This window comes from Populus euphratica, unplaced genomic scaffold (genome assembly GCF_000495115.2).
Source record: "Populus euphratica unplaced genomic scaffold, PopEup_1.0 scaffold45.1, whole genome shotgun sequence".
Taxonomy (NCBI): Eukaryota; Viridiplantae; Streptophyta; class Magnoliopsida; order Malpighiales; family Salicaceae; genus Populus; species Populus euphratica.
In genome coordinates, this window is record NW_011499886.1 from 153,326 (window position 1) to 175,389 (window position 22,064).

General features: G+C 30.8%; 1 protein-coding gene across 1 annotated transcript; it reads left to right on the forward strand.

Moving 5' to 3' along the window:
* Positions 1 to 17,454: 17,454 nt before the first annotated feature.
* LOC105130268 (probable trehalose-phosphate phosphatase J) lies at positions 17,455 to 20,487 on the forward strand. Its single transcript, XM_011032690.1, has 12 exons — positions 17,455 to 17,657; positions 17,821 to 18,103; positions 18,232 to 18,372; positions 18,466 to 18,537; positions 18,673 to 18,765; positions 18,891 to 18,947; positions 19,059 to 19,160; positions 19,250 to 19,327; positions 19,448 to 19,517; positions 19,762 to 19,832; positions 19,937 to 20,029; positions 20,157 to 20,487. The coding sequence occupies exons 2-12, from the start codon at positions 17,828 to 17,830 to the stop codon at positions 20,223 to 20,225; spliced, it is 1,122 nt and encodes a 373-aa protein (XP_011030992.1). The 5' UTR covers positions 17,455 to 17,657; positions 17,821 to 17,827; the 3' UTR covers positions 20,226 to 20,487.
* Positions 20,488 to 22,064: the final 1,577 nt, after the last annotated feature.

Sequence of the window (22,064 nt, forward strand, 5' to 3'; positions counted from 1 at the left end):
TTAAGCATTCACTATATTCTTTGAATTTGAAAGTGTAAAATCAATAAGACCCTCAACTCCTTTACAATAATCTTCCATATATAATTTTTATGGTGAATCTTGATACATCCAAGAACGATCATTTATTATTTAGAAAATCTATATAGAATAATGATGACAACATTTCTTAATAATATAACAATCAATTCAGAATTCAACTTTGATTATTAAAAATGAATTCACAATCTAATAATCAATTATTGTTTTACAAAAATATAATGACCATTGCATCAAAATATTAACTAAATAAATCCAATTAACAATATTTAACTCGTACCCAACTCATTATGTAAAAAATTTTCAATTCAAACTTATTCAATCCAAATTAATATAATTTTATTGTTATCAATTCAATAAAAATCAATTTCCTTTGAATTTACAAATAAAAATAAAACTGATAAAATACAATTATTACCCATTAAATAACCCATAATTTATTTTATTATAACACACTTAATTAAGTTACAAAATCAAATTCATAATTATTTTCATCAAATTATAAAAAAAATTAAATTTCTTCAAATTACAAACAAACCTTAACATTAATATCAAACTTTAATTCTATATAAAAATGTTTTGAAATATTTAAATATATTAGCAAACTATACTATAAATATTCTATCTCAAATTAATACATTAACTTAAAATATAATTGGGGAAGGGGGAGTGGAATGCATTAAATGCACCTCATAACTTGCAAGATTATTGGCTCTCTCTTGTGTATTAAGAGAGTTGCAATTTGGTTTCTTTAATTTGACATGATTGGTTTCTTGGACGAGTCTTGGTTGGTGTTGGTCTCTCCTTCTCAGTTGTATATTTTTATGAGATTGTCTGTTTGCAACTACATGGGTAACTGGAGGTGTTCTAATTTTGTTTGGTTTTGTAGTGTATCACTATTGTTTCTTGGTTGTCTTTTGATTTTGTTACATCTTGACACATTTTATGCTTGGCTTAGTGGGTTCTAACATTTCTTTTATTTGCATGTCTTTGGTTTGTGTTTTTTAATTAGCCCTATTTATTTCTATATTTTTCCTTGTTTTTTCTCTTCATTCCTTTTTAAATTGTCTTTGGTTTGTGTGTGTATCTCCTGTATTGGTTGTTGATTGGTTGTCACCTGTGTGTATTGTTCATTCCATTTTCAATTTGTTTTCTTGCCATATTCATTGCTTGCTTTTATCCTAGTTTCTATTTTTGATATTTTGTTCTTTGACATGTAGGTTTTCTTAAGAGGTAGCAATCCTTGGATTTGCTGATTTAGGTTGGCTTAAGACTATCATTTGTTGGTATAGCTATATGAGAGTCTGTTCGTTTTTTTTATAGTATTTTTTTGCTTTCAACTCGAATTGTTTTTTTTTTTTTTCAGATGGTGCTTGAAGGTATTATTTTGTTTTAATTTCTCATACTCCTTTCAATTTATTGTCTTGCATCTTTATTCCTTGTCTTTTTCTTGTTTTGATTTATTTTTTATTTGGTGCTCTTGACATCTACACTTGCTTAAAAAACTAGCTGCTCTTATAGAATACGTCATTTTATAGCATTAAATCTTATCCATTAAATACATTCATTTGTTATGTATGAGACCAATATTTAAGATTAATGTTTGTTTTGATTGGATTCTTGAATATAGAAAGCATTCTTTGTCGTCCAGGGCATGTATGAGGCAACTTCATTACCTGAGGTTTGTGTTGGCTTCCTTCTATTATGTATCACACATTCTCATATTTGGCTTAGAGATGGCTAAGGTAAATTTAATTCTCTTTCTTTTTGTGGTTATTTAGATATGTGTAAACTTTCAATCCCATGTAGAAGGTTTTGATGTTTTTCATGATCTCCTGTTAAATTGTTGACTTATAATAGTAGAATTAATTCAAGAAAGCCTTTAAAAAGAAATGGAAGTTGTAAGGGAGGATACACATATGTATACCTTAAGAAACCTTGATTTTTTTTAGTTATTTTGAAATGGGAAAGTTGGACATGTGTTTGAAATGTTTCCTTTTGTTTTTAGATGAGAAGATGGGAATCTTGGAAAGCATGAACAAGGACACTAGACTATTAATTTTCAATAGGTATGATCGAAAAAAATCGCTCGCTTTACAACGGGCACGTTTGTTTCCTCAAAAACTAACCATTTCTCTTCATGACCATTGTTAGGATTGCATTGTCTCTGAGAAGTTTTATTTTTCATGCTTTCTTCACCTTAAAGAAAGATAGAATCCTTAATGAGAATTACAAGTATGAAAGGTTTACTAAACACCTTCACATGACATAATTGCTTAAAGACCCTTATTTTCAATAAAAAACAAGTTATAATCTTCCACCGATGAAACTTAGAATTGGGTTCATTTATGAAAGACATGAAGTTGGTTTTATTAGAGGGGCAGTGACAAGGATTGTGAATTTAAGTAAGTTGTGTTAGTCATTAATGAGAAAGGGTCCAATGTTTTAGGGTTCTTTTATCATTATTTGGGAATTGAGTTTCTTTTATATAGAACAACACAACAGACTTGAAAATGTCATTTGAAGTAGTGTGTTGATAAGCACCTGATGTGTGATATCAACAATAATACCCTTACTCCCACTGCTACAATTGACCATGATGGCAGCGTTTAGGCTTAAAACGTTGCCTTTTCTCAGGTTTTGTTTTATCTAATTCTTAACCTTTCTGATATATGCTCTCTTGCTCTTTGTTTTTTTTTTCTTTTCTTTTATTGTTGCTCTACTTTTTGGTGCCTTGTATTTCTTGTTTCTTTTTCTCTTTGAAGTCCGTCGTTACTCTCGTTTTGTATGTGGTTGTTGTGCAGTCATTTATGTGGTTAAGCGTGGTTGATTCTAATTCCTTTCTTTAATCTCTTAATTAAATGTCCAGGTCTGCAAGGGGTTTGTCTTGCTATTAATGGTCTTTAAAAGATTTGTGAAGGTTGTGGTTGGCCTACATGTGTGTTTTTCTTCTCTTTTTTTTTGGCTATATTCGCTTCCTTATGCTGGCATTATTGCAAGGCTTTGAGGTTATGTGTTATATTTTGATAAATGTTTTTGAGTCACAAATTGACATGTTGTTTAACTGTTTTTTATTTTATTTCACATGCTTGGTTTTGATCATGGTGTTATGTATTGGTTTATAAATGCTTTAATTTTAGCTTGATTTATGTATCGTTGGCTTCAATCGATGAAGAGACTTTATAGAGGGTTCAGAGATAAAGAGAACAGAGCCAATTTCATCAGAAATAGAGGTAAGAGGAGAGGAAAATTAAGGAGAGAAGTGTTAGTTTTGGAGAGAGATGAGGCTAGAGTTTTCTGTGGGAGAAAAGTTAGGAAAGATGAATAGTATTACTCTAAGGTTTATTTCCCTAAATTTCAGCTCACTTTCTCTCAAATTTTTTGCAATGGTGGCTAGGGTTTTGCTTAAGGTTTTGTAACTACCCAATACTTGAAACAGCTGACTGGGAGAGCTAGCTAGCAAGGCTTTAATTGTTAGATAATATGATGTAGTATTTTTTTTAAGTGAAGCAAGCAACGTTCTTTCTTTCGATGAAATGACAAAGGATATACAGATAATATGATGTAGTAATTTTAACCCTAATCTATATTAGACGAGCAGCTTTCCATATCAGATATATCTTTCACTCGATGAAATGACAAGGCATTTACTTGCTATATCTTTATTTACGATGAATGATCAAGTTGAGATTCTCGGTCAAACTAGTCTCTAATTAAAGCTTTTTCATGATGCTGTGAAGGACATGCACAAATAAATATACGAGCAAAGTGCAAGAGCAAGTAGATTTTTGACGATAATGGCTACATGCTCCGAGGATATAGAGATCGAGACTCGATATGAAAATAATCTAATTTGTTTACTTATTCAAAATTTAAACACATCTAGGCACTAACATAAAAAGAGTAAAGAAAAAAAAACTATTATTATGGCCTGAAATTAGAGCCCGTGGCAGTACTAATCAAGCATAATAGCCCAAAATTAACCAACAGAAGGTGAACTCCGTTTTCCAATGTGTTTTTATGTGGAATGACCAGCTAGATAGCATGTGTGTGAACAGAGGGCTTCTTATGGTTTTTCAACAAGGTAATTGCCAGATGAATATTGTTATCAAATATATATTTTTTTAAGCAAAATCAGTACAGATATAGTAAGGAAGCCGGAGTGGTTCCAACAATTTGTTAAGAAAAAAATAAAAATAAAAATAAAAATCAGGAATCTTCGATGTTAAGATGGCTACCCGCAGTGGAGCGCGGGCAAGCATCTTCTGGAACTGACTGTCATGAATTATAAGTTGCGTATCTAATAAAACAAGAGCCGTAGATGGAAATTCGAAGTGAAAGGTGTTGGTGTCTTCAATATCCACAATTAGGGGTGGAGAGAAACCAAAACTAGAGGTCTCATTTCAATCCTGTCCCATCACAAAAACAAAACTTGAACAGATATTTTGCACTATGACAAGTGGCGATTGGTGCCCCTAACAAAACTAAACGGTCACTGTTCTTCATTAAACTTGTGAAGACGACTTGTCCAATTGGCTCACTAAACCATTGAATTGCACTCACAACCTGACAAAGGATGACAAATCTGTGAAGACAAGCCCAGTGGGCATTGGCTAAGTGGGGCTCACGAGGTCAAAACCAGCTTGTTAAAGTGTGGGCCGACATAAAAAAAAAAAAAAAAGAGCTTTGGGTGCACGCGCAGGATAAAAACTTTGATTACCGACTCCCTGGGGCATTGCGAACTAGGATTAGTTACCCCACAAGGAATGCCTAATCATTTGTGCTCACTCCACTCACCACAAATACGGATTCATATCCAAGTCGACACTTGGCTAGAAAAGACTTTTCAGATATTTCGTAAACCCAGCTTGTTCACCACTCTCTCTCTCTTGGTCTTTTTAGCTGTATGGTAATAAATTCCTACGCTAGACGCGCTTGGCACACGAACTCGACAAAGTATACACTTTCGGTCCTTGATTAACCTTAGTTGATTAACCTCGGGATACATTATATTAGAGTGATGTCTCAACGGTTGAGATTTAGAATTGATATTATAAGTTTTTCAATTCAGAATAGAAACATTAGAATTAAAGGAAGCTCAAAATTCAACCCGAGTTATGCGGGGTATAATGAAGATCTTGTATGGAATGAATCAGGAATAGACACAATGACATTCATGACAGAAACAATCCAACTTTAACTAACATGTGCTGGACCCAAAATATGGTTAAGGAAATTGATGGTGTTCGAAAATCTGGTAGGTTTAGGAAATTGATAGTGTTAATTTTATATATTTTGACACTTTTTAATTAGTTTTTGATAATTTTTTTGGGAATTTTGATATGTTAGATACTTTTTATTTTTCTTGTCATTTTTTTTTATTTTCTCTTTTTTTTGGATTTATGTAGAGCCCAAAATGGATAACAACAACTATCATAATGAATTTTATGAGGGTATTTGGACCATAAGAAATAAGTTAATTTTTTAATTGACTTCAAAAATTATTTTTTTCAATTAAACTCTTAATAAATTCAATTAAACCTTAAAAATTTTTAATTGAGTCTTAAATAATAATTTTAAATTTTCCTCCTTAAAAATTGAATTTTCTTTGTTAATAAAATTAAATTTTTTAATTTTATATATTTTGACACTCCTCAACTAGTTTTTTTTATTATTTCCTATGATTTTTGGAATGTTTTTCTTAACTGATATATACTTTTTATTTTTATTTTGTAATTTTTTTATTTTTTGATATTTTCTTTTGTCCCTTTTTATGGTTTATCTAGAGTCCTATAACAGATAACAACAACTATTATAATGAATTTTGTAAGGATATTTGCATTGCAAGAAACAACTTAATTTTTAAAAATAAAAGCCTAATTGAAATACACAATTTCAACCCATTTTTCATTGCCATGCACTTTGAATAAAGACCTGCAACAATAATTTCTCATATACATGGAATATTTTAATTAGAAATCCTGAAAACATTATAAAATGGTCTTATAAATAAAGTGTTTTTGTTTATAAAAGCTTGGTAGTGGTCGTCTTCTTCGTAATTAGAAGTCTTCTTGCTTATAAAGTCCTTTTGCTCTTTGACTTCTAGCCTAGGACATATTGGTCTTCTCAAAAAATTACTCTATTATTAAAATAAAAATAAAAATAAAAATAAAACCACACATTCATTGTATGGACCGGAGATTCTGTAAATGTTATGCGCGTGTTTTATTCTCGAAACCGCCGAGCTTTTTTTTATTATTTTATTTTATTTCTCGCCATGTGGTTTTGCAGTGGACCAACTTAAAAAATCCGTAGAATCTACAGTGTTATGCCACGTTTGTCATCCATGTATGACGTGTAGGACAGTGGAAAAAGAGAAAGAGATGCCTCATAAATCACACGTGCGGTGTCGCATGGAACCCCTACAAAGCTCGTGGCTCCTGTCCCTATATCTTAAGGCCATGTCTGTGAAGAGTACATGCTAAAAGTAGACTCAAGCTCGCTTGTGCTGGTTTTTATGCATTTGGGGATCCGTAGACGTCTTTTGTTGGCTAGACGACTAGCATTTTTCACCCTCATTTTGTAACGTTGAGAAGAAACACACTCAAAAAAAAAAAAAAAAAAAGTTTATTGGTTTTTTGTCAGTACAGTTTTTGTAAGATGGCGGAAGGTTTTGGTAAAAGTAATTATTTTTTTCGTTTTTTTATCCGAGTAAAAGTAAAACTTTAATATTCTAATTCTACTATACTTTGAAATGTTTGACAAGTTATAATGTACTATAAATATTTAGAGATCCTCGAACGTGTTATTTTTTTTTTTAGTTTTTATTTTAAAGTATCATTTGATTCAAAATTTTTGGATGTGATATGATTATTAAATTTAATAATATATTATTACCAGATTTAACCAGATCTAAATTTTATAAATCAATTATTAAACTTAAAATATTTAAAATATTTGTTACTTTGAAACCAAGATATAAAGAAGTTGAGATTAATTATTTACCGGAAATATCATATTAAAATCTTCGTTCCCAGCTTAACTTTCTTCCGGCTAGGGCAGTGAGATCCTCTTTCTACCTCCATTGATTATAACGTAGTACCAAATTCAATGTTATGATGAGAAATTTGAAAGGTTACTATTTTTTTTTTTTCATCAGGGATTTATTGGATCTCAAACTACACAATAAAAGATTACTCTTCTCCATTATATAATAATTATTTAAATTGTATTCATTACAACTTGAATCTTGAATTAAAACTAATTCAAAAGGGAAAAAAATTATTTATTTTGCCTAACTGGATTAATTTGCTAACTAATACTTTTAGTTGATTAACCATGTTTCTTTTTCTTGACGTGGTTTGCATATTCTTAAGTGATTGTATTATTGGATGTTAAAGATTTCTCTTAGGGAGTAACAAACTAGAAGCTAACAAATTAAGTATGATGGAATAGAGAAAAAGAGGTTAAGTGTGTGGATTTATAGGATATTGGGAGTGTAGTAGTGATTATAGTTCAAAATATTTTTTGCTTGGAAATATATTAAAATAATATTTTTTTATTTTTAAAAAATTATTTTTGACACCAATACATCAAAAATATATAAAAATTAATTTTAAGCTAAAACTCAAATTTTGTAAAAACACGATTTCAACCGGGTTTCGAGATATTATCATAGGTGAAGAAAATAGAGTTACTTTTTTAGAGTAAGATTAAGGGTTTAACGGTCAGATAACTAGATTAAATGAGAAAAATAAATCCAATAAAATCATAATATAAGATCAAACACAATCATGAAGATGGGTCATTAATATACCAATTGTCTATAATTTGCTTTGTAATGAGTTTTACCATAAGTGAAGAGTTTTTAGAATTAACATGTCTTAGGTGATCAAGCTAGTTTCAAACCAGTGACAATAGCCTATAATTTTGCTTTGACTATTGAACATGTACATTTGTTGATGACGAATCATTTGCATCACGATCTTAAGATGTCTCTTAGGATCCCTCCAACTCTAGTGTTGCCTTTATTACAACTATTTACATTTAATTGTATTCAATCTTGAGGAGGATACTTCCATCCCTGGAAAGCTTGTTTTCTTGTTGGTCTCTCCTTGTCCTTTTTTAGCAAAATTTGCATGTTTAATGTCAACCATCATGCATTTAGACACAATAACCATGTTATTCATAAGTTGAGCTTTATCATTGAATATCCTATTACCTTTTGCTTTCCATATACTTAATCTTGTCACCCCAAAAATAACATACCATTGTCATCCCTTCCTTAGTGGCCTCTTTGCTTGACAAGTTGTTAATGAGCCAAAAAGTTGGTGTTGAATTAAAAAACTCCGGCTTGTTATGGTGTTGAACAAATTACCTCAAGATGTTTGTTGCTACTGGAAAATCTCAAAAAGTGTGCATGAGATCTTCTACACGAGATAGGCAAAGATGACAATGATGATTGCCAGGCCAATGCCTTAATGCTCTCCGTTCATTTGTCAATAGACCATTGTGTGCCACTAGACACAAAAAAAACTTCTTATTCTTTAAAGACTATGTCATTTCCAAACTCAACTCCAAATTTAATCCTCGAACCCTTGCTGCATGGCATTGAACTATTGTTTCTTATAAACTAATGTACTTGGCATGAGATGACTAGCTATTGTTGGAAAATTTCACTCATAAACAGAGAAAAAACAAAACTTTCACGCCTTAATTAAAAAAAGTTTTACAAAAATATATAGTCATTTAAGAATTTTTTTTATAAAATTTAAAAAACTTAAATAGATTTTGACTCAATTAATCTAGCACTAGGTTCATGACATTACTAATTTTCATGTCATTTTATTCTAATACTAACTTCAATATACCTAGTTTTTCCACAAAAAAGTTTAAACTTCAACATTCTCCCCTCTTAAAGTTGTTTCGCCCATCATCATAACTCTAAGCTTCCTTTGCAAATAACAAAATATTTTTGTCTTCAGTTGTTTGATTTTTCTAACATTAATCAACTCCATATCTCCTCCTTTCATATGCTCCTTTATGAAATAAAAATGCGTATCAATATGTTTTGAATGTTCATGATGGACTTGATTTTTGGTTGAGGAATTGAAGACTTTTTATAAACAATAATTCTAATAGCTTCTTTCAACTCTTATTGTAAATCTTTCAATAATTTCCTTAACCAAATTGCATGACAGATATAGAAGGTTGCTATAATGTATTTTACTTCATATGTTGACAATGAAACAATTGATTATTTTTTAGATGACCAAGTAAAAGTTGTATTTCCCATATAAAACGCAAAACTAGTTATGCTCTTCCTATCTTCAAGATTTTCAGCTTGGTCACTATCATTATAACCAATAATCTTAAGATTTTATAAAGATGAATAGAATAAACCATAACTTAATGATCTTTTAACAAAACGCAAAATCCTCTTAGCTACCTTTAAATGTGAACTTATTGGTTTTTCCATGTATTTGGTAATCAAACCAACTCCAAATTAAATATTTGGCCCGATACATGTCAGATATCGTAGACATCCTATAATGCTCTTATAGTATGTTTGATTCATCAATGCTCTTTCTTCTTCTTTAGTTAATTTTATTCCATACTTATCTGGATTATTTACAAGTTGACAATCTTTCATGACAAACTTCTTCAACACCTAGAAGTTTGATTGCTACACTGCTTCACTTATATTCCTAGAAAGCAGGTCATAAGGACTAAATCTATCATTTCAAATTCCTTTATTATTGATTGCTTGAGTTCATGAATTATAATGAAGTCATCACCTATAAAAATTAGATCATCAACATACAAATAAACAAACATCACATTGCCTTGTAAATTATTTTTCATATATAAGGTATGCTCATAAAAGCATTTAACAAATCTATTTTGTGTAAGATAGCCATCGATTCTAGAATTCTATGCTTTTGATGTTTGTTAAAGCCCATAAAAAGCTTTCTTCAAGTATTCTTTTTTAACCATAAAACTAAGTGGTTGTTCTGCATAGAGTTCCTCTTCAAAATTGTCCTTTAGAAAGGCTGATTTAATATTCATTTGGTACAATTTTTATTTTCTCTAAGTTGCCAAAAAGATATTCAATCTCATTATTCCCACCCTTGTAACTAGAGCAAAAATATCTTTATAATCAACTCCATATTTTTGTTTGTTCCTTTTTGCTACTTGTGGCTTTATACTTTTAAACTTTTTCTTTTGTATTCTTTTTGGTTTTGAAAATTCATTTCACTCATATCACTTTATGTCCTTTTAAAAATGATATCAACTCCGATAAGTTGTTTTTGTTGATAAAATTGATCTTCTTTTTCATTATTATTTTTTTTCATTTAGCTTCATGGTAAGACTTTCTTTGAAGTCTTTATTAGTGCCACTATTTCAAGAGCTGCTTCATCAAGACCTTGGTATATAGATTGTGAAAAGGGCTTTATTATCCTTCTTTCTGGATTCTTTTAAAGCTTATTTTTGCTATATTGTTCATAGTCACCTTTTTTTTTTGTTAATTCTTGTTCCATATAGCTATCTTCAACTAATTTTTATAATTCTTATAATGTGAACAATACTTTATATTATATGCACCACAAATCATAGTTTTGTTTTATAAGTCGGAGAATGTGAATTTAAGTATTATTATTACTGGAAGCCATGATTACTCTCAAGTTATAATATAAATTTTGGTGAAAATTTTCACTTATAAAAAAAAAATAACAGTACACTCACAAGAAAGATTTTGCTTATACACACTGTTTTGGTGAAATACAAGAAGTTAAATAATAGTATTTTCACATCTTTATTAATAAAAGTTTTATAATACACATACATGTTTAAGAATGTCTTTTATAAACTTTAAAAAAATTAAATAGACTCAATTAATCTAACACTGACTTCATAACATTACTGATTTTCTTTTCATTTTATTCTAATACTAACTTGTTTTTCCACAGACAAACTCAAACTTAAATAGCTATACCCATAACCAGAGTCATGGAAGGAAGATGTGCAAAAGCTTCCCATTTCCATGTGGTATTTGTCGTCATCATGTTGCTCACCTCATTTGAGATATCCTGTAAAGCATGCTGAATTAGTGGTTCGAAACTATTCCTGCAACAACTTAAGACAACACCTTGCACATTGCTTTCCATAGCGTGGTGTCTTTGCCTTTAGCCTGCAACTGGGAATCAAGTGTCTAATCTCTTAAATAATTAATGAAAATGCTACTATTTGACCAACTCTTCGAACTTGAATGCCAATAGCTCTTCATGAGCATCTTCAAAGGATCCCTGTTTTGATTAGTAAAGTCTAATTTATAAAAAGTCAGATACTACCAAAAACTTTGGTTAATTCAAGAAGGAAATACGGAGCAATGCATGTGAACTATTCTGCACGTGACGACCAAATAATTATTACAAGAATCTGTTACTTTTGTTAATTAATTAACATAATATGTAAAATATGAGATTCAAATCTAAAAATAGTCGGTTTTTCCAGTCAATTGTGAATCTTTTTTCTTCTTTTTTTTATTCTTATTCTTGGCATACAAGTCATCTTGGTTGGTTTTTTTTTGTTTTTTCGTTATTGTATTTGTTTTTTTCTAGATGGGGCTTGAACTTTTTAAAGGAAGGGGACATTGATACCATTAAGCTAGAGGTTCATTGTCTATTACATGATAGGTAACCATTGCATTATTTGTCAAGAATTCGGATATGAATTGTTTAGCTTATATCGTACGAATAACATTATTTTAAATAAAGTATTATTGTTATTTTATTTTAAAATATTAATGAATAAATAGACTGACTATACATTAAATATAAAATATTATATGTTCCAAAGATCAAAGTGTGCAGGTGTTATATCAATATTCTCATAAACATGGAAAAGAAAAGAAAAGAGAACAGAAGTATGTAAGTGCATGCATGACATATATATGGTGACCTTACCGTAGGATATTCTCAGCAACATCTCCCTCTCTGTCGACAATAATAGAGATCTTCAAAGTAGAGAAGAATATAATACAAAGAAAACATTCCAGACTCAGTGAGTGGCTGTTGGGCACAGAGAAGAGAACGAAACTGTCCATTCTATTCTAACAACAACTGTATCACCTGCCAGAGTCTGTCCCCTCTCTTGCTCGCTTGCGATCTCCCATGCCATTCCATGTTCTTTTTCTCTTGTTTGACATTTGACTGATGACCTGTTAGAGAAGGAACCTCACTATCTTGTCTTGGACTTGCTGGTCTCTTTCTTGTTTCCTAAATACCTTTCTATACAATTTACCATAAAATTACTAAATACAAATTACAATCGGTCCACCCTAGGTAAATAGGCTAGGTGGCAATTCCGTACTGGTATATTTCAAATTATGGGTCCAAGAAAAGAAAAATAGTAGGAAAATTAAAAGGAAAAATGCTTGGGAAACACTGTAACGCTTTTCGTTTCTTGCTTGAAGCAACATACACAGTTTTTGTGGTAAACGTTTCTAATTAATTTATTGAAAGGAAGCTCAACATCAATCTGAATACGGTGCTTTGGCTATTAAAAGGATGTTCACCATCAATTTGAAGTAACATGCTACCATCCCCATTCATATCAATTAAATTAAATTATTTTTTATCATAACATAAACTATTCATGGAACTTTAACTACTCATTTCACTTTTGGTAAATCCATTCAAGGTCAAGAACATATACTATTATATTAATTTTATAGGTTTGTGATGGGAATCCACCCAACGCAACCTTAAAAGAGGCAATGTTTTATTGTGGGAGCGTGATGCCAACCAAATCTTTTTCTTAGGTTTTTTTTTTTTTTTTGTGTGTGTGTAGATGGTCTGTTAGTCAATGATATTCGATTCGTTTGTTGTAAAGTCAACATTTAAGTTTGAACTATACAAGACTATTGAAAAATCTTGCCACACAAATTAAATGTTACCAAGTCACAAGACCAAAAACTTAAGCTACCGATCTAATTACTTACTAATAAATACCTGTTAAAATCATATTTTCAGGAAAATAATTAGTACTTGTTTTAGTTTTAGTGTTATGATTAGTGTGTTGGCCCACTCTATACCATAAGTTTGGCCATCTTTTTTTAAATGAAAGAAAATATCAAGGTAGTGGGGATATTTTAGTAGTGTTAATAAATTTAAGCAAATATTTTAATCTTAAAATCTTTTAATTTAATTTTTTATCTAACTTGAATTTTAAATTAAATTACGTGGAATTTATCCTAACATGGATATGTCAACTTTACGGGTACAGATACAACCAGTAAAACCATGGTTTATCTTAAAAAAAATTAAGATAATTTTGTTTAAAAACAAATATTGAGATGATGATATTTTAAATCTATCTCAGTCAACATGTGTTCCTAGTTAAGGACTTTACTGAGTTTAATATTTTTTTAAAAAAATTATTTTTATTTAGTTATGAAAAAATGATGCTCATAAAATCAAGCGCCGACACAATATCAAATGCTTATTTGATATCACAATAACTCTATAGAAAGCATATCAAAATAAATCATGAAACCTATTTCTAAATCAACTCAATATTAAATGATAAAATTAAAAATAAAATTAATTAAAAAATTAAATGAAGAAAAAAACTAAAAAAAAAGAAGCATATTTTATTTGATGGGTAAACCTACCACACCCGTGAATCGGGTCAACTGGATCAACCTAACAAACCCATGAACCAAGTCGCTTAGGTAAACTCGTCGAACCGTGAACCAAGTCATGGTATCCACTATACCAATAACTTGGTTTTTTTTTTTCAGAAATCATTATTTATTTAACTATATGATATCAAAAATTGATCATCACCAAACCAAGCACTAACCTAATACCATAATGTTTTTTAAAATATCTGATAACTCCATAGAAATAAAAATAAAATAAATTATAAAGCTTAATTTTCAATTAAACTAATATTGAAGAATGAAATAAAAAATAATAATTAAAAAAATAAAAAGTTTAACTCATCAAACTTATGAATCAAGTTAACCTACCAAACTTGCAAATCATGTCATGGACTCCACAAAGTTTAATAACTTGATTTAAAAAAATTATTTATTTATATGTTAAAAATAAATGATCACAAAATCAAGCATTAACTCAATGCCTAATTTTTTTTGAAACCACGAAACCCTATAGGAAGCAAAACAAAATGAAACAAATTATAAATATAATTCTCAATTAACTCATCGTTGAAGAATGAAATAAAAAATCTAGAAAAAATTGATAAAAAATTTCAGGATTTAATCCAATAGGTTTTAAAAAATATAGGACTATACTAAAAGAAAAGGATAAAAGAATCTTACACATGTGAAATACACCCCAAAACAAGAGAAAGGCTTGTATCATTTGGGCGGTGCATGAGCACTCCTCGGAGCTTTGATCATTTTTTTTATTTCATTGGAATTATCATTAGGTCCTCTTTCTTAAATGGTTGCATGTGTTGCAAGAGGAGATCTATTGAGACTCCTTCAACTATTCATTTCCTTTCACTCTTTTTTTTTTCCTCGCCTCAATTTCTATGATAGTTTATGCTATTATAATTCCCTTAAAGCTTCAATGTTTTCCTATTTTATATTTATTACTCTCAGTCTTTAGAAAAATAAAGAATCTGAATAATATCTCGCAAAATTAAGTACCAACCTTATATCAGGACAATTCTATAATGCCTTAGTGAGCACATAAGAAACATATCGAAATAAATTACCAACCAAAAATCATAATCAACACAACATCAAAGAATGAAATTAGAATAAAAAAATAGAGGGCCAAACTTGAAAGCACCTTAAAAAATAACTATAAAAGGGTTTCTCATTTATCTCGCTTTCAAGTTAGGTCCCATGATTTTAAATTTCATCTCAACAAAAAAATTGATTTTTTTTATTTATGAAATGGAGCACCAATCTAATGTCAAAAAATATTTTTGATATCATGATTACTATATAAAAAGTGAATTAAAATAAGTTATAAATTTTAAATCCCAAAAAAACACACAATCTAAGAACTTCTTTGAAAAACTAAAATAAATCAATTAAGCAAAAACATAAAATAATTAAAACAAATAAATTAATATAAAATTCAAATATTTATTATAAATTCAAATATTTATAAGTTCAAATATAATTAATCTAAAATAGAGGTACTGGAAAAGGAGGATAGGAGGTGAGTGTTTGCTAGACTGTGGGGTGAATAAAAAGGAGCACATGCACTACCCATCTGTAATCTTATCTCTAATAGCAATCGACGGAGTTGTCTGTTCTTGGTAAATAGATCCTGTTGTGAAGAGACCCCTTCTTAACATGATAATAGTGCACTCGATGAATTCGCTTCGTGAGTGGATGCATGTGTCTTTGTTGTCTGTTCTTGGTGGGCACCTAACAATTCATGGTTGTCAGAATCGTTGCTAGAAGAGCTAATAGCTATCCTGTTTGTACAATGTGCTAATGTCTTTTATCCTATGCATCTATACAAATTAAAAGGTTAAGGTACCATAAATGATTCTTATTAAAAAAAAAATAGTGGCACCTTCCTTATACAAGAGGCTACCTAAAATTTTTAAACCTATAAATTGGATAAAAGATCAAAACACATTGTCACAACTTCTTTAGATTCTTCATCTACTTTTCAATATTGAACAACATAAACTTAATTCATTCATATCATATTTATAATGATATTCCAATAAAAATTACTATTGTTATCTATAACTTCATATACATTGCTAGAATTAAAAGTTGACTAAACCATTCTTTCTATCATGATCTTGTGAGGAATATATGACTTTTCGTGTGCAAACCAACACATATATCTTTCCATTAACCTTTTTTTTAATAGAATATACATCGTTACAACATATAAATTGAATTTTAATTATTTATTTTTACACCTCTTACGTGGACATCTAATACCATCTTCATTAATATTTCTTGGATTATGTAATACATAATTAATAAAATCTTAAACTCCATTACAATAATCCATTTTACATAATCACTCGAGTGGATCTTGATACATTCATGAACGATCATCTATTACTTATGTTAAACCTATATGAAATATTGATGATATCTATTACTCATTTCAAACCAATATAGAATATTGATGACATCATATATTAATTAATTATATAAATTAAACAAATAATAGAACATTGGTTTTACTCAAACTTATTCAAATTATTTTAATAGTACAACTAATTAATTATCAATTATCTATATAAATTTAAATTTCTTTATATTTACCAAAAAAATTAACTCAGCAATAAAATTGATAAAATATAAAATGCACTAGTTAAATAAGCCATTATTTATTTCATCACAAAACACCTAAGTCACAAATTCAAATTAAATTTCATCAATTTACAAAAAAATATAATTTTACAAAATCTCATATAAACCTTAATATTTACAAATTATACTTTCACACAAAAAATCTTTATAGGTAATATGTTATATTTAATAATGGAAGTACTGATAGAATAAAACAGGTAAAGTTTTTTTTTTTTTTTTGCATGTTTTAGTTATCAATAAATTCATATGTAAAATTATTATTGATAGACCATAAATCACCAATAAGAGTTTTTCAAATAGATTATTTTTGTTCGTGATAATGTCAACAAGTTTCTTTCTGATAGACTGTAAATATAAATATTAACAAAAATATTCATAAGTAAATCTAAAAACTCATGAAGTTTACAATATAGTAAGAGAAAGAACTTGATGTAACTTCTTAACTAGCATACGAAATTGTAATATATTTTAGATAGGAAAAAAAAATCATATGATAAATCTTTAGCTGTTTATCCTTCAGTGACCACCAATAAAAATATTGGTTTTAGGAACGGATTGAATGCAACTGATGAAGGAATTGAAAAATAAAATAAAATAAAATAAACTTTGCAGCTTTAATTATCTAGTAAATTATGCAAGGGCTGTTTTGTTTCTGCTCAAATTTTAAATTCTCAAATTGAAGAACATAGAGGAACCGCAGCTGGTTTTGCACAATAGCATATAACCAGGCTGGTTTGAGCTGGTGGTTTTATTTGTGTTTACAAGGGGCGTTTTCTAAGCACCTTCACCACGGCCACCCCCCACAACTTGGGTCCTGGCATATGAGTATTTACACGTGGCAAGAACCCACCATGGTCATCCACGTCCTAAACTGTTAGCTGGCAAGGTGTTCACGGAGACGGCTAGGGGACTAACCCAAATGTGGGTCCCGCTTCAGGATTTCGGGTCTGGGCCAGCATTATGGGTTCCACCCCTCAGAGGGTCCCACGGTTTGGAGCTCGGGAAGGAGAGAGGATGCACATTGTGGCCCTCTCGTCCGTCTTGTTGCAGCTATAAATCGACCATTGGGCTGTCTCTCTTGCAAGCATACATTACCTCTCTCTCTACAAAACTTTGGGAACTGTTTGCTTTCTTCTCTGTTTTACATTCTCTCTCTCAGTCTCTCTTGTTTGTTCTCTGTATTTCATCTTGAAGCTTAAAGAGTTATAAAACAGAGCACTCTGTTTTAATTCCTCCTTCTCTTCTTCACTAAGTTTTGTTGTACCTTCGAATATCAGTATCTTCTCGTAAGGTATTTAATTCAAGGACCTTATGTAGGTGTAGTTTTCTCTAATGGGTTTTTCTAGATTCTTTATTTGATAATCTTAATTGTCTTCAAATTCTTGTTTGCAATAATTTGGAAGGAAATGTAATTCTGGGTTTTTTCTTTTTCTTTTTCTTTTTTTTTTTTGTAGAGGAAAGATGACAAACCAAAATGTGGTAGTGGCTGATACAAGCTCTGGAATCAACTTGGCAATCACAGTGCATGTAACAAACTCCTCTATCTTCACCACGGCCAAGCAGAAGCCTCCGGCGGCTCCTGGTGGTTACATCACTATTTCCAGAAACAAACTTTTAAAGAATCTTGAAATCAGTGGAGGAGCAAGATTTAATGCTTGGGTTAATTCCATGAGAACCTCATCTCCTACTCATGTCAACTCCACACCTTCTGTTAATGACGACCAAAGCTCATGGATTGTGAGTACACACACAAAGAACCCAAAAACAAAAATAGAAAAACCAATCTTTAACTAATATAAACCTCAGGGAAGGACTTTTAGACATGATCAAATGATGACTCCTGATTTTTAATGTGGTGATTGCAGCTTCACCACCCATCAGCACTGGAGATGTTTGGGCAGATAATTGATGCCTCCAAAGGAAAGCAAATAGTTATGTTTTTGGACTATGATGGCACACTTTCTCCTATCGTTGATGACCCAGATAGAGCTTTCATGTCCAAGCAGGTTGGTATCTAGTTCTTCGCTGTACAGCTCCTCTTCCCTTTTTTCTTTTTTCTTTTTATATTGTAACTGAAGTTTGTGTTGGGGAAAAATTAGATGAGAGCAACAGTGAGAAAGCTTGCGAGATTTTTCCCTACTGCAATAGTGAGTGGGAGATGCAGAGACAAGGTACATTTTAAGCCTGTTTTTTTTTTTCCCCCTCTTTCGAATTCAATAATGTTAGGCCAGTAAGTACAGATTACTTTGGCTCTTTTTTTTTTTTTTCTCGTGCTAAACTTCGTTGCTTCTGTCCATATTTTATAGGTGTATAACTTTGTACGGTTAGCCGAACTGTACTATGCTGGAAGCCATGGCATGGACATCAAAGGGCCAGCCAAAGGCAGCAAATACAAGAAAGTGAGTGAGCGTTACCCCTGTCTTTTCAAGTACCATCATGTAAATATAGCTTGATTAATTTTCTCTAATCTTCTCCTTTCACAAAATGATAGAAATTGGTTTGTCTTTTATGTTGTACTCTTCAGGGCAGTGAAGGTGTTGTTTTTCAAGCTGGCAGTGAGTTTCTTCCGATGATTGATGAGGTAATGTAATTACTTGGGTAAGATGTACAAGTTATTACTATAAAGAAAATAAATAAAAGATTGGAGGATAATTACATTTCTTACTTTATTTTTTTGATAATGGGTTTTCAGGTTTACAAAGAACTGGTAGAGAGAACTAAAACAACACCAGGGGCCAAGGTGGAAAATAACAAATTCTGTCTCTCTGTGCACTATCGCTGCGTTGATGAGAAGGTAGGAATCGAGCATCAAGAAAATATCATTATGTTGTCACTGTTATATTAAAACTAATTTTTACTAACTGTGATGCATGAAAAATACAGAAATGGAGTGGACTGGCTCAAGTAGTTAAGTCAGTGTTGAAGGAGTACCCAAAGCTTCGACTCACTCAAGGAAGAAAGGTGTGGCATGGCATCTAATAAATCAAAAATCTTATATTTTATTTATTAGTTTTATAATGTATGTGGTGGGTATATAATTAAAGAGATGCCTCACTTTCCATACCACCTTCTTCTGCACAGGTTTTAGAAATCCGCCCTACCATTAAATGGGACAAAGGAAAGGCTCTTGAATTTTTGTTAGAGTCTCTTGGTAAGGTCTTGTTTTCCCTTTTCTTTCCTGTGCTTATCGATAATAATCACCTACTCAAAAAATTGTGAAGCTTCTATCTGAAGAACCCAAAAGACACACTAGAAATCGCGGTGTTTAAAAAGAAGTGATCACCCCCACTAGATTTGTATATAGATACACTTCAAATTGTAAGAGCCAGACAAATTATAGTGTTGAATAATTTAATTATTGCCTAATCTCTAATAATCATTAATCTCTCTTACAGGATTCGCCAATTGTACTGATGTTTTTCCTGTTTACATTGGAGATGATAGAACAGACGAGGATGCATTTAAGGTATCCAATGCTTCAAATAAAGACAAAGTCCTCTTTCTTTATCAAACTTACATTAAATCTAGGTCTTTTAAGGTTAATGATTTTATTTTTTTAACTGTTGTTAGGTGCTGAGAGAGAGAGGACAAGGTTTTGGTATCTTGGTCTCTAAATTCCCCAAGGACACTAGTGCATCTTATTCCCTACAAGAACCCACCCAGGCAAGTAGTATCCAATACATGCATAATTGTTTGTAATTTATCTATTTCACTTTCTGTATGCTTTTCTATTTTGAGTGATACATTGCTAGCCAGTCATATAGCTAATGAGTTTTGGATATTCCCACAGGTCATGGATTTTTTGCAACGTTTGGTGCAGTGGAAACGGCGAGCCTTTCAAGAGCAGTCAAGGGTTTAAGATGGAGTAGGAAAATCGAAACAGTATATATATATATATACCCACCCCTTCAAGAAATGTAATTAAGGGTGGGATCGATGTTAGACTACGTAATTTCTTGTTCAGGTTAAAAAAATATGAACAAGAAAATACGAAGGGAAAAAACATGACTCTTTCCTTGAGATGAGAGGCCTTGTAGTAACTAGCCAGCTGGGTACAAGGGGAAATTAAGATCTGTAACTTGCAAGTAATTAATCTAAATGCATAGATATTTTGATCTCTCTTTCTACAAAAAATTGAGTGTTTATATGTGAAACTGCAATCTCCATAACCAAACCTAATAATTAATCAATATTAACTGTAACTCCTCACATGGTTTGCTTAAACAATAATTCTGTTTTTGTAATTTTTTTTTTTAAGATTCATAAGAAACTTCTTTGGGCAAAGGATATTTGTAAAAATGATCCATCTGAATGATCGAAATTCACCGATCATATTTTACATTATTGGTGAATACTCTATTATTATGTGTGCTCGAGTCCATTCCCAAGCATTCAAATATCATGTCAAAGGAAATGTATATAGGAACCAAACTCATGTCAACCAGCAGCTCGAAATTACTTAATTTTCTTTAGTTTTTATGATGAAATATCCTAAATGGCTAATTGGTCAAGAATTATCATGAACTTAACTTTTAGTTAATAGAAATGAATCCCTAACCTTTTTCTAATATGATTTAGATCTTTAGCCTTTCTATCATCTGCAATATCATCCGATAAGTTTAATTAGGTTTTTAGGTTTTTATTTTTTATGTTTAATCCATATGTTGTGTTATATAAAGGGTGTATGTCCAGTCAAACTTCATTTATTGGATGGTAAAATGAACAGGGATGACATTGATAAAAGAAAGAAAGAAAATGAGTTGTTACATGTGAAAAACCAATTTGGATATTCTCTTACTATATAGGAGTCTGTAACAATTAATGAACCAATTTGGATATACTCTTACTATATAGGAGTCTATTTGCAATAAAGAACTTTGGGGAAAACGCATTTTGTTTTACTGCTTAGCTATGGATGAGAGGGATAATAGTGAACAAGGAGAGACGCGTTCTAAGTGTCCCTTAATTCTAGAAAATCATTTATTTGTCATTGTAAATTCCACACTTTTCATGCAGAATATTATCCGTTATATATATTGTTTGGATATTAGATTCTTCCTCTTATAATAGAATAAAAGAGTTTTAATGAAATGATGAGTATTGAAAGTAATCTAAATGATGAGTTTCAAAGATATAATAAAATATTGCGTTTATAGTAAATTGGCACAGTAGTTTAATTTGAATTAAAGTCTGCTATTATCTTCTTCTCTTTCCTTAGCTTGTAACAATTGCTCCCCTATAAAACCAACCTTGTCCTCAAGGTTGAAAGTTGAAAATCTTAGCTTCAACTCATCATTGAACTCCAAAGTCGCATTCGCAGGTAACAACCCTCCTAATGAATGAGAATTTGTATGGTCGCCTGGTTGTTGCGCCGAGTCATTCATTTATCCAATATAGCCCTGGGTTGCAAGGAGGGGCCTTGATATGAAATTGGAAAAGATTGCTGCACAACTCAATTACCCACATACTTCTTAAGTTGGAGACGTAGAACACTGGGTGAATCATGGAAGACGATGGTAGATCGAGTTTATAATCCATAACACCCACTTTTGCAACCACCTGGTAAGGACCATAATATTTAGCTGCTATTTTTTGTGATGATTTGAATGATGTTGATTGTTACCTGTATGGTTGAAGTTTGAGATAAACACAGTCTTGAACCTCAAAACTTCGATTGCTTCTTTTCTTGTTTGCAATC

What these genes read in the sequence shown, in the direction of transcription:
- LOC105130268 (XM_011032690.1), top strand. Translation starts at nt 17,828, where the DNA reads ATGACAAACCAAAATGTGGTAGTGGCTGATACAAGCTCTGGAATCAAC. An exon ending in GTGGGAGATGCAGAGACAAG is followed by an intron (nt 18,538 to 18,672) that starts GTACATTTTAAG and finishes CATATTTTATAG; the next exon opens with GTGTATAACTTTGTACGGTT. An exon ending in ATCGCTGCGTTGATGAGAAG is followed by an intron (nt 19,161 to 19,249) that starts GTAGGAATCGAG and finishes TGAAAAATACAG; the next exon opens with AAATGGAGTGGACTGGCTCA.